General features: G+C 40.5%; 1 protein-coding gene across 1 annotated transcript; it reads right to left on the bottom strand.

The window, feature by feature from the left end:
* Window positions 1-3367: 3367 nt before the first annotated feature.
* On the bottom strand, window positions 3368-13451 carry LOC140947999 (patched domain-containing protein 3-like). Its single transcript, XM_073397228.1, has 5 exons — window positions 13001-13451; window positions 10466-11689; window positions 9156-9467; window positions 7299-8131; window positions 3368-4036 (listed from the first exon to the last, which is right to left on the bottom strand). Exons 1-5 carry the CDS (start codon window positions 13111-13113, stop codon window positions 3804-3806), a joined length of 2715 nt encoding a protein of 904 aa, XP_073253329.1. The 5' UTR covers window positions 13114-13451; the 3' UTR covers window positions 3368-3803.
* Between the last annotated feature and the right edge of the window lie 279 nt (window positions 13452-13730).

The following is a 13730-nucleotide window of genomic DNA, read 5'->3' as shown; positions in this document are numbered from 1 at the left end:
TTGGTCTCCAAAAATCCATTTAAAGTTGGAGCCATACAAAACCGAAACGATCGCAAAATCCAACAGAAGTAGGGACGGTTTTGATATCAAGAAGACCTCAAGGGCGGCTAATTGCAATTGATAGACTCTCTTCTCCATAGAAGTCTCTTTGTGACGTTGAAAGGCTGGGAAGAAGAAAAAAAGAAAGCTCGCGGGGGAAGATGGGAAGGGGAAAGAACTTTTCCTCTTCCCATCAACCTCGCGCGCTTGCTATTTTTCGATTATAACTAATTTCATTGGAATACCCATAGGATTTTTTAGATTGTGTTTGCAAAAGTAGCATATTAGCAGTGCACGTATATTTCTAAAATTATGACAATAATAATGCTAGTTTTTGTGAATTATGCTCATTTTATCAAAAAAAATTGCAGAAATTATGCTTCTACTTTTTACTTTAAATTTGGGAAAAACACTTTAATAACTGTGCAATAGACAAGTAAATGACAAACGCATTAACCCCATCTACAACCAGAAACCTTACTAGTGCATAATTCTTTGTGAATTCCCTGGTTATTATCATTGGTATGCACTCGTAGTCGCAGACGCCATCTTGGGTAACCGAGCAAGTTATGAGCATGCGTTGAGTCCTGTGGAAAGTGTCCGTAGTCATTTCTTGTGGGACCCAGGTCCCACAAATGTGTCAATAAGCAGACAAAACTGAATTGATTTTGTGACTTAAATTTGGCTGCAAATGAATGAAATTTTAATAAAAACTTGTAATAACATAAAGGCTGATTTTTCTGTTGTTGGTTTATTTCAACTGGTGGGCATGCAAGCGGCCCAAAAGCGGAATAAAAGCTGGGAATTAGAAACATTAGAAGCAACAAGAAATTATTTAAATGAAGAGTTTTCGTTTCCGCAGTCAATGGCAGATGAAAAGAAATGACCAAGAGTTACATGGCATAGATGAAAATTGATGCAATGTGTAAAATGATCGAGCCAACTTTTCAAGTTCCTTCTGAGTACTTTAGGTGATACTTCCACTTCGTTATTATACCCAAAAGAGAGGATAATCTTCTCTTCTCTTATACCTCAATCTTTCTCTAAAATTTCACATGATTTCATCTCATTGCTTTTGTCCAGTCGTGACGGTACGGCTACCGAAATAACGTTTTAAAACATGGCTAAGCAAAAACGGCTTACTTATCACGACCTTGCTTGTCAAACCTCACGTAAGCGACTATGCTCTAAAATGCGAAGATTTGGTGATCTCGCTGCAAATAACTGCCCACAAATAATGGTCTTTGATTGGGCCGACTCATCTAGGTATTTTGGATGGGTGTGGTCGCTTATACAACAAGTGACCAACCAGGACATTCAACCTGACTCACCTCAAAAACTTGGTAAAATCATGCTCAGCAGCCGTTTTAATATCAAAAACCTGGTAAATTTGGTTCAACCAGGGTTAACAAATGACGAAAGAATTTCCGTTAAGCTGCGTAGCACTTTAGAAAATAGAAGTAACAAAAATGTTCATTAAAAATAAGGAAATCATGAACAAAAGTGCCGTGTTGGTTGAAATTATCCTTTCCAAACGTTTCGGGCCTGGCCCTTCATCAGTGGAATTACCAGTTCGTTGAAACCGTTTCAAGGTTTATATACGCCATAAATTAGAAATAAAAATTAAAGGCTTTGTAGTGCACGCGCGGCCCTCGAACCAAAGCGTCGTCGATTGAGTGACCAGCCATGTTGAAATGTTCAGCAACAGGAAACCCCGGCAAGTTCTTTTCAATGCTCCGAAGGTGTTCGCCAAAACGTTGTCTTAAAGTACGCCCTGTTTCGCCGATATAGACGGCAGGGCAACGGTGACAGGTGATGCAGCCAGACGTTTGGCAAGAGAACGCCTTCTTGATGACAAACGAGTATTGAGGGCCAGGGACACTAGTATCGCTAGAAATGTAATGGCAAGTGCAGCAGCGAGCGTGTAAGCACGGAGATGTACCCGCCTGAACACTGGATTGGCTGCTATCCGAAGTGTGCCCGAGGATATCACGGAGGTTGCTGTCACGGCGATAGGAGACCAACGGTGGCTGCGGAAAGACTGCTCTAGTTTCAGGGTCACTCGACAAGATGTTGAAATTACGAAGTAGGCTTCTCTTGATTCTTTCGTTTAAAGGATGGTAAGTAAGAACCAAAGGAATCCTTTCAGATCTTTGATTAGAGGGGTTGTGATTGTTTAGTACACCAGCCCGGTCTAACCGTCGAATGGCCTGGAGATCGTTCGTAAACAGGCGGGGGAGTATCCACGTTGCTCAAAGAAAGACACCATTTCACCGCCCTTTTCAAGAAAATCTGAGTCTTCAGAACACAGACGGCGAAGTCGCAAGAGTTGACTGCGTGGAAGACCTTTTTTGCAATGGCTGGGATGTGAGGACTGATGATGAAGATAGGTGTGGGTGTCAGTGTCCTTGTAGTAAATGGTAGTGTTGATATGATCATCAGTAATGTGTAACGTGATATCGAGGAAAGAGAGTTCAGTGTCAGAGATCGTGTGCGTAAATTGAAGAGCAGGATGAAAGTTGGATACGGATGAAAGGATGAATTAAAGAGGAACTTGTTGTACCAGACGCTTCTGACTCAGCAGGCTAATGCAGTAAAGATGTAAATTCATTTATCTTTCTTCCACACACCAATTTTATTTCCCCTTCAGCTCGCCTAGGCTGAACTGCTTTCATTGTTAAACATAATAAGACCCCGCCCTAAACAAGAACAAAGAACCCTTTACTCCTTTATTTTTGAGATAACTTTTGATATGTATTATAATTTTTCATTTGAAGTCTGCACGTTTATAAAACTTATATCATACGTAAAAATCTGCAAACAAATAATAAAAATAATAATAAAAACAATAATAGTAATATTAATAATAATATAATAATATTTGGAAATAACTGGAAACAACTCTTAAAAAAACCCCTAATCTTAAACGCTCTTAAAAAGTAATGTAAGTGGTATTAGGTTATCCTCTGCCTTAAACTGCATAGCAAACAATTCCTGGAGTATGATGTTCATTGCAGAATGTGCAAAATGAGCGTTTTTTGCAAGACTGTCTGGCTAGTGGGATTAGCGCGCGTGCTAACGTGAGATCAGGCCCATTTAAGCAGCTTCCTACATTTTTTTTATTTACCAAGCGAAACGAAAGTAGAGCCTGATCTCAGGTTACGCGCGTGCCGGTTGTTTTATATTTTGGTGGCGGAGCCGTGAGAAAAATGACGACTTTTTCCTCGCAGCTTTGGCCCCAGAAAGTTACCCCGCCATTATAATCTCACCAGCCGCTTAGGCTATGATAACACTCTCCCACCTCCCCTCCAACCACCCAAATCCATATTTTGCCGTGAATTTTATTCTGTTGTCAAAACTCAATTCACAATTTTAGAGAAAAATGTGTCTCGAAATCTCGAATACAGAAGACAGCGACTCTGTAAACTCACTTAAAGTTTCAAAATTGAAGAAATACTGTAGGTCCGACTTCGCATGTTACATTTAGCAAACAACACCGTAACGATCCTAAACACAACACCCTAAATGGCATCTAGGATTGTAAAATTTTCTTTTTTGCTTGTTTTCCCTCTTTTGACCCATCCTCGTGGATCATCTGCCGTACCTGATCAGTGAGTTGCGAACTTAATGTTACATCACAGTCTGAATAAATTAGATGTAGTTATTGTTTTATAAGGGAAATATAAATCAGTTAGAAATGGGCAAGAATTCTCGAAGTAAAAAGTAGGCAAGCAAGTTTTGAAGCCCTTCAGTCATGCTAGGAACTATATATTTTCCTCTCCCTCGGCATCTGCTTCCTTTGTCAATTGCTCCGAGTTGCTGGTCTGCGCATGCGTGACAGCTGGTCTCCACCACAGGAAGGAGAGCTGCACAGGTAAGATACACAGGCCATGAAGAAGTCCAAATAACACAATACCCATGAACATACGAAAGAATATGCGGTAAATTTCTGAGGAAGCGAAAACAAGCACCAACATGCCAAGGAAAGTACTAAATCCTGTTGGAAAGGAATGGATATATGTATGATGTTAGTTAGACATTAGTTGAAAAGTATAGCATCGGTAAAATTCGTTATCACATGTTAGGCTCTGCGCTCTAGAAGATAACCGCACACTTTCTTTATGTCAGCGAGTGTTCACCGAGAGGACGACTACGACACCGAAATTTCGCGTATTCTCAAAAAATATACACATCGGAAAGCTTCATTGTACTTTTTTTAACAGAAAAGTTAACACGGTTATTTCTATTGAAGGAGGTTAAGCCCTTTCCGATCGCAAAATATTAAAACTTCTAACATTTTCATTACTTGTTTCCGCTCGTACAACTGCACATTCTCGCTAAAACCCACAGTAGGATGATGAGGGCTAACTCTTTTTCCCGCCAAAATGACGCTGGCATGCTTCACGCGCGCGCACTACGTATTGACAAAATCTCGTCCCTTTTCCTTTCTCTTTTCCTAAAATTTGTTTTTCAGTACTTTATAATATATAGATTTAGCCAGGGCTAAAAGCGAAGCTCCAATTTTAATAAATTTATAATTTAAATCAAACAATAAACTTTTAATCCACAAATCATTTAACTTAAGGGCACATTCATGTGACTCTTGAGGGAAAGGCTAAGTTATTTTAGAGTGAAACATCTTACATCGAATTGATAACCTTATATGTACACCCAAAAAATAGCAAACATCTTCGATCACATTCAAGATCACAGTAGATTAGGCCTCGAAAACAAATTCTTAGAAAACAAATCACGCCAAATTTTTTTTGCGTTCGACAGGTTTACTTTACAAATTCTTGCCAACAAATCTGGGGGTGTTTAAACTAACCTTTTATAATTTTTATACACCACATTTGAGGTGAAACAGTACTATTTATCATACAGAGCTCGGACAGAATGAGGTATTTCACAATTTTTCAAGACAAATTGCACTCAGTCAATATTCAGGACGAGCCAAACCGTTCAAAAATTTCAGAAAATTTCCAAAATCACCCATACGGCCAGCTGGTTCTCGTTTCTATAGTGCGAGCTGTCAGTGTGGTCGAGTGTTTAAATGAACTTTAACAGAGTTACGCTTCAACATAATAGCGAATTTATTATTATTTGTTTTGTTATTTAATGGTTTCAGTTATAACAATGTGTAATCTTATAAAGCGTTTGATACGCGCGACATTTTTGAGTACTCCTGCAAGCGATGGTTATGAACGATGAAAACAAACGGCACGGACAAGCGATTAAAATTGCAAGAGAGACTACTAACAATAAAAAAAAAGAGATATAATTCCGTGAAACATTTACAGAGACAACAATTTCCATTCACGAAGACAAGTATTAAAGTGTCTCTAAAAATCCTGAGTCTTTAATGTTTTAGCCGGCTTCCCAGCGCGGTGTTTACTGTTTTCGAAGGTGAACTCCTCGAAGCAAGAAAATCGCTCAAAGTTTTCTTTCTACAGCCAAATTTATAACTAAATATCTTTCGGAACGTTTTCTTTCTATTTGTGGTGAGCAAATATATCTGAAGGCTTTTTAAAGTTCTGTAAGCTTATATCAAACCTGATACTAGGTCAGATCCTGCAAACGTGCATAAACTTGCCGCATAAACTGTCAGCGTGAACTGTGCAAGACTTCATGAAACACAAACATCAAATACAATAATTACTTAGGGCTTACCATTCGAGCTTCAGTTCCTGAAAGCTATCAAGGGAGGCCACAGTTGCTTGAGACTTTTAAACCCTCTTACGCATTAAGCAAGGTGAAAAACGAAAACGATGCCATCCGAAATCGAATTACCGAATTTTGACAAGCGACGCATTTCTCAACCAAAACCCAGTAAACAAACCAGCCATGAATAACAGAAGACTCTTGATAGCAGCTGTATTTCATTTTGTACCTCCAGAGCAAAAAGACAGTTAAAAACATCACAAGTTGACACAAAACTCTGTCAGCTTCAGCTGTCAAAGTAAACTACTTTCAAGATGCTGCATAATTTTTCCGCATTAACTCACCTGTCAAATTTTGACCAATCAGAGTATAAAAATTGGACGTAGAGCGTGACCAACGCGTGACCATGGTAAGATAAGGTCTTCCCCGCCTGTACTTTTAAAAAAACTGGATGAATTTTCGCTTCCGAGGTCAGTTTGAAATCAAAATCCTAATAGTGCGGGGCCATAGTGACATAAACACAACATATTTGATATGAATCCTTGGAAAAAATAAACTCGAGCCTGCGATCATTTGAAACTGGTAATTTGTCAGCGGATAACTTTAAAAAATACTCGACCTCGATGGGTCGACACTTGAGCCCGCGGTAAGGTCAGGTGATACTTGTCAGCGGATGCCCTGTTTTGATAGCTGTCAATTGATCACAACATTGATGTGCAGCCTGTGCAATTAGTTTTCTCTTGGGCTCCCAAACTACAAGTGTGAGAGTAAACATTGGTTTTCCTGTGGTGCGGACGGACGGCGGTCGGTCGGTGTACGGTGACGTGATTACCAAATTTTCTGGGATGGGTAGATTTACTTAGCAATGGGGCTCCGCCCACGCGCGCGCTTCGCGCGCTCGTGGAGCTCCGCTAAAAACAAATTTAATAGTGGGTGCGCTTTGGGAGTGAGGGGAAACGTTAATAAAGACGTTTAACTCGGCAGTGCTAAAGGAACCTCCGTCAGAACATAGTTAATAGAGGGAATGGTTATGAAACCCGACAAAGTTCTTTGTTGTATGTTTTTGTTCTCTTTTTTGGCCTTGACCCTGCACAAAACACAATAGTTGTTTACTCCGTACTGAGGAACTAACCAATAGAAACGTGCTGGTTACGTAATTCATGCATAACGTATGAACGCAAAACAAAAGATTGTGCAGGGTCGTGGACCTTCTAACATAAATCTTGGCATCTTTGTTTGCTCCTTTGATGTTTGCCGGGCTTCATAACCAGTCACCTCCATTAACTATGGTCAGAACAGGTCCATTTTTATGGGGTCGGTCTTTCGCAGTACCTTGCTGTTACTGATGGGACGATCAGAAAATGACGCAATAAAAAGATTGAAGTGACAATCCGGCCAGAGACGCTGCTAAGGAGACTTACAGACGCCCGATTTTGGGCATAGAGAAAAACGTTGGGACCAAATTACGTCCGGTAATGGGTTCTTCTGTGTTGAAGCGCCTTTTCGAACAACGGTCTCTAGTGATTTCGGCTAAATTCTACCCACACTAGAGTTAATCCGTTCTTTTTTGTTCACGTTATGTTTCTATTCCGACTTACCTCCCATGAAAACACTGGCACCGAGCGTACTAACTGCGTCCACGACCCGCTTGTCAGCAGTCTCCTCCTTGGACATCACGAACGCATGCGCAATGTGCGCGCTATAGTCCACAGCGAAGCCGATAGCCATGACAAGAGTGATCATCGACACGCCATTCAGAGACACATCCCACACGTACATCAGGCCAAACAGCTCCAGTATCAGGGCCACGAAATTAGCCACCACTAAGATCGTCACGGAGCAATCAACCAGGAAAAGGGACGTAACTACAAGCACGGCTAAGGCCGCTATTATAAGGTTCCTTGTGGTTTCCCTAGAGATTATGGCGTATTGCTCAAAGAAGATGAAAGAACGGCTGATCGGAAACACTTTAAGTGGAGACTTGATAGCAAGATCCTCGCGAATTGTTAACATGGCGTTTTTCTGAAAGGTTGAAGCAGGGTCATTCTTCATGAAAGCTACAACCCGAGAAGCAAGTACTTGACTTTCATTAGAGGACAGTTTCACGTCTTGCTTAAAACCTGAAAATCGCGGAATTTTAATAAAATTTCTTAATGCAGGCATGAAATTTGGTCCAGAAATATTTATATTTTTTGCTTTGGAAAACTGCCTCAGGGCATCCATCCACGATATACATTTTGATTGAAAATAACTGTTCTCCTTAACAATGCTTGACAGCTTGCTTATTTCTTCTTGAGTTGTGCTTTCCTGATATTTTTCCTCACCGGTGAGAACTATACTGACAGGAATGGATTGTTGAAAGTACTTGTCTTCAACAGCAAGAAACTTCATGAGATCAGAATCGTCCTTGGCCAACATGGTTTTATCAAACCTAGTTAAAAAACATACAATGAATCGCTGTATATAAGGCCTTTCATAAACTATTGCCGTGTAGTCCCTATATGGGCCTTTTAAATGGCTACCCCGTGGATAATTCTTTCGTTCAAACGCTACTGCATCGACGAATCTTCGACCAACGAAACATTTGTCCGGTTATTTCGCTCACACCAAACCGTTCAATATCTTCAGTCTGTTCACACGGAATTGACGAGCCAGGGAGGCGAGCCGGGTTGAATTTTAGCTTTTTCAGTGGTCACATCTGCCCATGGCAGAACGCTACTTAAAGAAAAAATCTAAAATAGCGTTCACCAGCGGATGTTTAGCTATGTTTCCAAGCATCCACGCCTTTGCGGTACAAAAATTTAGACGGTCACCGTGTTCATACCGCCGCGGCCGTCAAATTTTGAACCTGGGCGACTAAAAGTTTGACCTCCACTCTGCCGTTCAAAGTTTTGAAAGGCTAGGCGTCTAAATTTTGTACGGTTAGCTTGGTTCCTTGTGAACAGAAAACTTGAACGCTCGAATTTTCAACTGGCTAAACTTTCATTTGTTTTGACGTAGGGAGGGGGGGGGAAGGGTGGGGGGGGGGGGGTAGTAAAATTTTAACATGCAAACCGAGTTTTTTATATGCGGCTCCTACTGCAAACAATTTTTGAGGTTCGTGAGACACTAATCACTAACAACCACGGTGGTACAAATAGTCCGACTCAGTAAACCGACAATATCGCCTGATGAAAACCTGCAGTGTGCGGTCGAAACGTCGTGATCAATATCAAAGTGACCATCGTGAGACACACGATAAAACTATACCCTTTAACTTTTTCGAGTCTCCGTCTTCCTGCAAACACTTTTTTTTAAATTGCATACAATTTATTTCAGTGTTTACAGCCTCTGCAAACAATTTATTACAAAATTTTCCAAAAAATAATGGTCCGTCCCTAATCTGTGGTAGGCCTTGCTGATTCGGATTTTTCGGTGGGTTAGGTTATAGTTCCAGTCACTGTATGGCAACTAACCTTTCAGTCACTTTGGTGGTTCCGTATATTCCCATAGAGAGCGCCACTAAGGAAAGAATAAGCACAAAAAACTTTGAGGCAGGATGCATAAGAAATGTTGACCAGCTCTTCATGATGCGGTTTGATGACTGCGGGCGCGGCTCGTCCCAGGGTGCCTCGCCATCTTTTGGCTGAGGTGCTTGACAGACTGGTAGACAGTCTCGGCGTCCAGATTTGATTCTCTTAACATCAAATGTCATGACAGCGACAAAGAAGGTTATCATCATTACATACGCAAACGTTGTGGCTAATGCTGCATAAATACAAAAGGATCTGAAAAAAAAGAAGAAAATGCTCGCTCAACGTTGACTTTGTGACTCGCGGCAGCGTTAGCAACGTAAAGGTGGGGGCTCCTGATAAAGGCAATTGGGCCCGAACAGGAGCCCATAAACTGGAGCGAGCAACTTCCATACGCTCCTGTCACGGAGTTTTCACGGACCAGTTTATTTTTAGAACTTTTTTGGCGCGAATTTCGAATATCTTTTGAATTTCACAAACCAGTCTGCAAAACCTACAGACCTAAAAATGATATTTTTTGCATTTTAATAACGTTTATTTTTCCTTTTTGATCTCTTATACTTCGAATGAGCTCATAGATATGGTGGAGATTCTATGTTCGCGGGAAAAAGTGCCCTAAAATGTGTCGAAAAATAAACTGGTCCGTAAAAACGCCGTGAGGCTTAGTATGGGAGTTGCTCGTTCCGGGTTATGGGCTCGTGGCCCGAACAATGACGGAAGAATGTTTAACATAACAAGGTTGAAAAAATAGACCAGTTGGCTCTTTACAATCATGTTCCACGAATCTAGGTCGAATTTACTGGGGAGCAACTTCTGCTAGCAGTCTGGGCCAGACATAGACCCGAGATATCTGGATTCCAAAATCGGCGCGCTGACCACTTAACTACGCTGCCTAGCTCCCAAGGCTAATTATTGGTACAATAATGTGAAAAATGTTTCATCGATGCTCCCTACTGATATCTAACGTATACGGACAACTCTCTATTACGGACAGTTTTAATTGGTCTTACAGATATCAAACTTCACATTATACCTATACAGTCAGTTCTCAGTCTTAACGGACGCCTCGCTAACACGCCGGATACCTAGAGTTGGTTCCTCGCCTTTCTTTACTCCTTTTAGTTTTCTTTCTATACGACGGACACCTCTTTATGGACACATCGTGTCGGTCCCAAAGATGTCCGTGTTAGGGATATTAGATTGTATTAAGGGAAACCTAGATAACATATAAATAACTCATTGAAGTCACCTACCTAATGGCAGGAAGCTGAGTCGATGTACTGACCGCAAAGGCTACTAAATCCGTCATGGTTGTCATGGTAACTGTTGGGCCAGTTCTTGACATAACCTCTTTAATAGTCCTGACCAAACTAAACTGGCGCGGTTGACGATCCAAGTCATCAACAATAATAAACATGTCGTCGATTCCTATGCTAATAACTAAGAAAGGAACCACGCCTACGATGTTAACAAACGTGACGTGACACCACATAGCGATTCCTATTCCCGATAAAATTCCAAAACTGACTGCAAGAACGCCTGCGCCCGCAAGCAGCGAATGGCCAGTCAGTGGATTGGAAAACTTGCTCAACATAATGCAAGCGAAGGATATCATAACTATAAAAGTGAAGGATACAAGAGTAATATCTGCACTCCCATTTTCAGCAATAGCATCGTCCGTACTTCTTTCTGCTTCATAATACATCTTAAAGCAGGTCGTAGAAAGCGAAGAAGCCTTGTCCAAGAAGGTCTTCTCCCATTCAAGAACTTTCTTGCTTATGTCATCTTCTGAAGGATCCCGGATGAAATAAGTCAGTTGTAGTGCATGCGCACCTGTTACATACAAATCAGTCCCGTTACGGGTCCCTGTTGGGTGACCGAATATTCTCTTGAAGTTGACCTTAAAAAGTTGACCATTTCGCATTATCAAACTATTATTGTTCAACGCTTTGTTAAGCTCCAGCTGGATTTCAAGCGCGGTCTTTTTACTAAAGTTTGTCACTGAAAATATTTCAAAAGGATCTACAGTTACGCAATCCTTCAGAGAGGCCGCTTTCTGTCCTGAAAGAGTCGAACAATATTCGGAATATAAATTTAATTCTAAAATCTGATTATGCACGTCGTACGCTTCGTGGAGACATTCAGGTGTAAGAACGTTAGGGTTCTGCGCACGTGCTTCTAAAATAACTTTCCCATAACGAACGTTGATCGGAAAAAACTGCTTCGCCGTATTTAAGTCTTTGATAGCTCTACTATCCTGAGGAATAAACAATTTCTCAGTTCTGCTTTCTGTTTTAAGCCAAGCAACCCCCGCCGCACAAAAGCAAACGAACAGGACGCATACCAAAATGGATAGTATCGGATGTTTTGCCACATGTTCTCCGAGTTTACCAACAAAGTATTGCTGGAAAAGAACAAACCAACTACACAGCAAAGACCACCGATGACAGGGATTAAAGCGATGTTTGTAACAAGACCTACAGGAAAAATCAAACAAAGGCAATTAGTTAAGAAAAGAAACAGCGCGATGAGGACCGGCTCATTTATATCCGGAGTTGAGTCTTGTCAGAAATTTTGGAAAAAATCCCAGTGTTCGGTTGAGGAAAGAAAATCAATTTGGGTTGTACTAACGATGTTCTGCTTGCGACCACTGGCTGGTAAGCGACGAGATCTTGTAACAACCAGCATTGAGAAATTCAGTTTGAGCTGTGACCAAAGTTCTTCAATGAAAAGCCCTCGTGAGCGACCGCGACCACTTTGCTTTTAACAACGTGTTAATTAGTAAAGTTAATTTTTTTATTCGATATTCTACTTATTGTTGTATGTAATTTTTACTTTTATGTTTTGGAAATGGTTGGTGTTTAGCCTAACTGGCTTTTACCGACCTAATCGAGACGATGGTGATGTTTATTTCCTTGGGGCAGTTCATGTACATTGATAGGCTAGATTGGCCATTGATAGGCTAGATTGGTAGGGGTATTGAGAGGTTGACATTTAGAGTGCCAGCCATTCCAGTCAGAGCGAAATGTCAGCTTGCCAATTCCTTACGGTGGTCATTCTTCCTCTTCCCACCGAAGCAACACCTGTTTTAAAATACAAACGCTTCTTTAAAATACATTGATAGGAAGCTAGAGACTGGTTATGGTGAAGACGGGTAAACCAATAAAAGAAAGTCTATTAAGCTTTTTTTCCCCTTTGTACTCCTCCTTATTACTTATCAGGAAACTTTGTGGCGTTCCATTAGAGGTAAAGCACTTTCCTATTTTACAGCTACAAAGGTCTATTTCAGTGACTCAACCAATGCAAATGATGTATATATTTTTTTGGCCGCTCGATACAGACGGAAGCATGAGAAGAAAAGCTATTAATGAGGTCGAAAAACAGAACACACTCAGTAGTTGATACATGACATTTTTAATGCGCAGCTTAAGTAAATTTCAATTAAAAATTATCCGATAACGCTGAATTGAAAGGTCTGAAAGTAACGATCAATATTTCAATGCTCTCGAGTGCAGTATTGCCAATTGAAATTACTCATTGCAATAGACTTGTATTTTTAACTACAGTTGTGAAAGATAAATACAACATAGAAAATTTGCATGCATATTGTATAATTCACACAACTCTACGTGTGGCGAACCCTTTTCGCTTTCAATACACGCATATCCGTCGCAGGTGTTGATTTAAACGTTCATCAGTCAAGCCAATTTTCATGTATGCACTGAAAAGCCGACATCTTTGTTCGATGAAGTAGATAAAATTCAATAAAAAATATATTTTTCTCTTACCCCTCTCTGTTGGCCTTGTTGCCCGCGGCATAATCCGCTGATTTTTGCACTGGTCTTTCAACTCTATTATGTTCCAATATGAAGGGTTCGTTTGCTGTAATTGTTTCGTTCATTGTTAGTATGGAACAGTGAATTCCCGATCAAAATTTAGCGACGCTAATCCCTGCAGGTGTAAGAACTTTCCATGATACTCAGCACGTACTTTCCTTCGGATCGAGCCAGGGTCGCCTGTTCAAAAGCGTTACAGCTGTAAAAGAATACAGCGATGCGCTTCTCTCGCCCCACTGTCGGACTCGATTGCAGTTAAAAAGCTTTATCACTGCATATTTCTAACCCAAAGTAAATTTTGATAACGATACTTCTAAAATTTGTTACTTCACGGGTTAAAACGAACGCAGTCACAACACACATGTACCGTGCCGGACTTCAAAAACGAAAATGCAAATTTTCTACCTTGACGGTTTGATAACAATGTGACGTCACAATCTGGCACGCGCAGGCTGAATAATTTTTTTTCTATTTTACATTCTTTTGATTGTTTCCTCACTGAGTCTCTATGCTTTCTTTCCGGCTTTTAAAGAGATTTTTCCAGAATCAAACATAAAATGTTAGGGAAAATTTAAGGTCAAGGCATATTATTTATTTTAGCATTTAACTGAGTCTTAAACTAAGGTTTCTACAACTAAAGTTTTTCTTTATTTAGAGACAGTTCCGAAAGTCGTCGTGTTTT

This window comes from Porites lutea, chromosome 9, assembly GCF_958299795.1.
Source record: "Porites lutea chromosome 9, jaPorLute2.1, whole genome shotgun sequence".
NCBI classification, from domain to species: Eukaryota; Metazoa; Cnidaria; class Anthozoa; order Scleractinia; family Poritidae; genus Porites; species Porites lutea.
Note: the sequence above shows the minus strand (reverse complement) of the source record. Positions and strands in the feature narration are given on the sequence as shown.

Excerpts from the sequence above, each read along its gene's own strand:
- LOC140947999 (XM_073397228.1), bottom strand. The coding sequence starts at position 13,113 with ATGAACGAAACAATTACAGCAAACGAACCCTTCATATTGGAACATAAT. Across the intron at positions 11,690-13,000 it reads AACAAGGCCAACAGAGAGGG|GTCTTGTTACAAACATCGCT; the intron begins GTAAGAGAAAAA and ends TTTTTCCTGTAG. Across the intron at positions 4,037-7,298 it reads TGCCAGTGTTTTCATGGGAG|GATTTAGTACTTTCCTTGGC; the intron begins GTAAGTCGGAAT and ends CCTTTCCAACAG.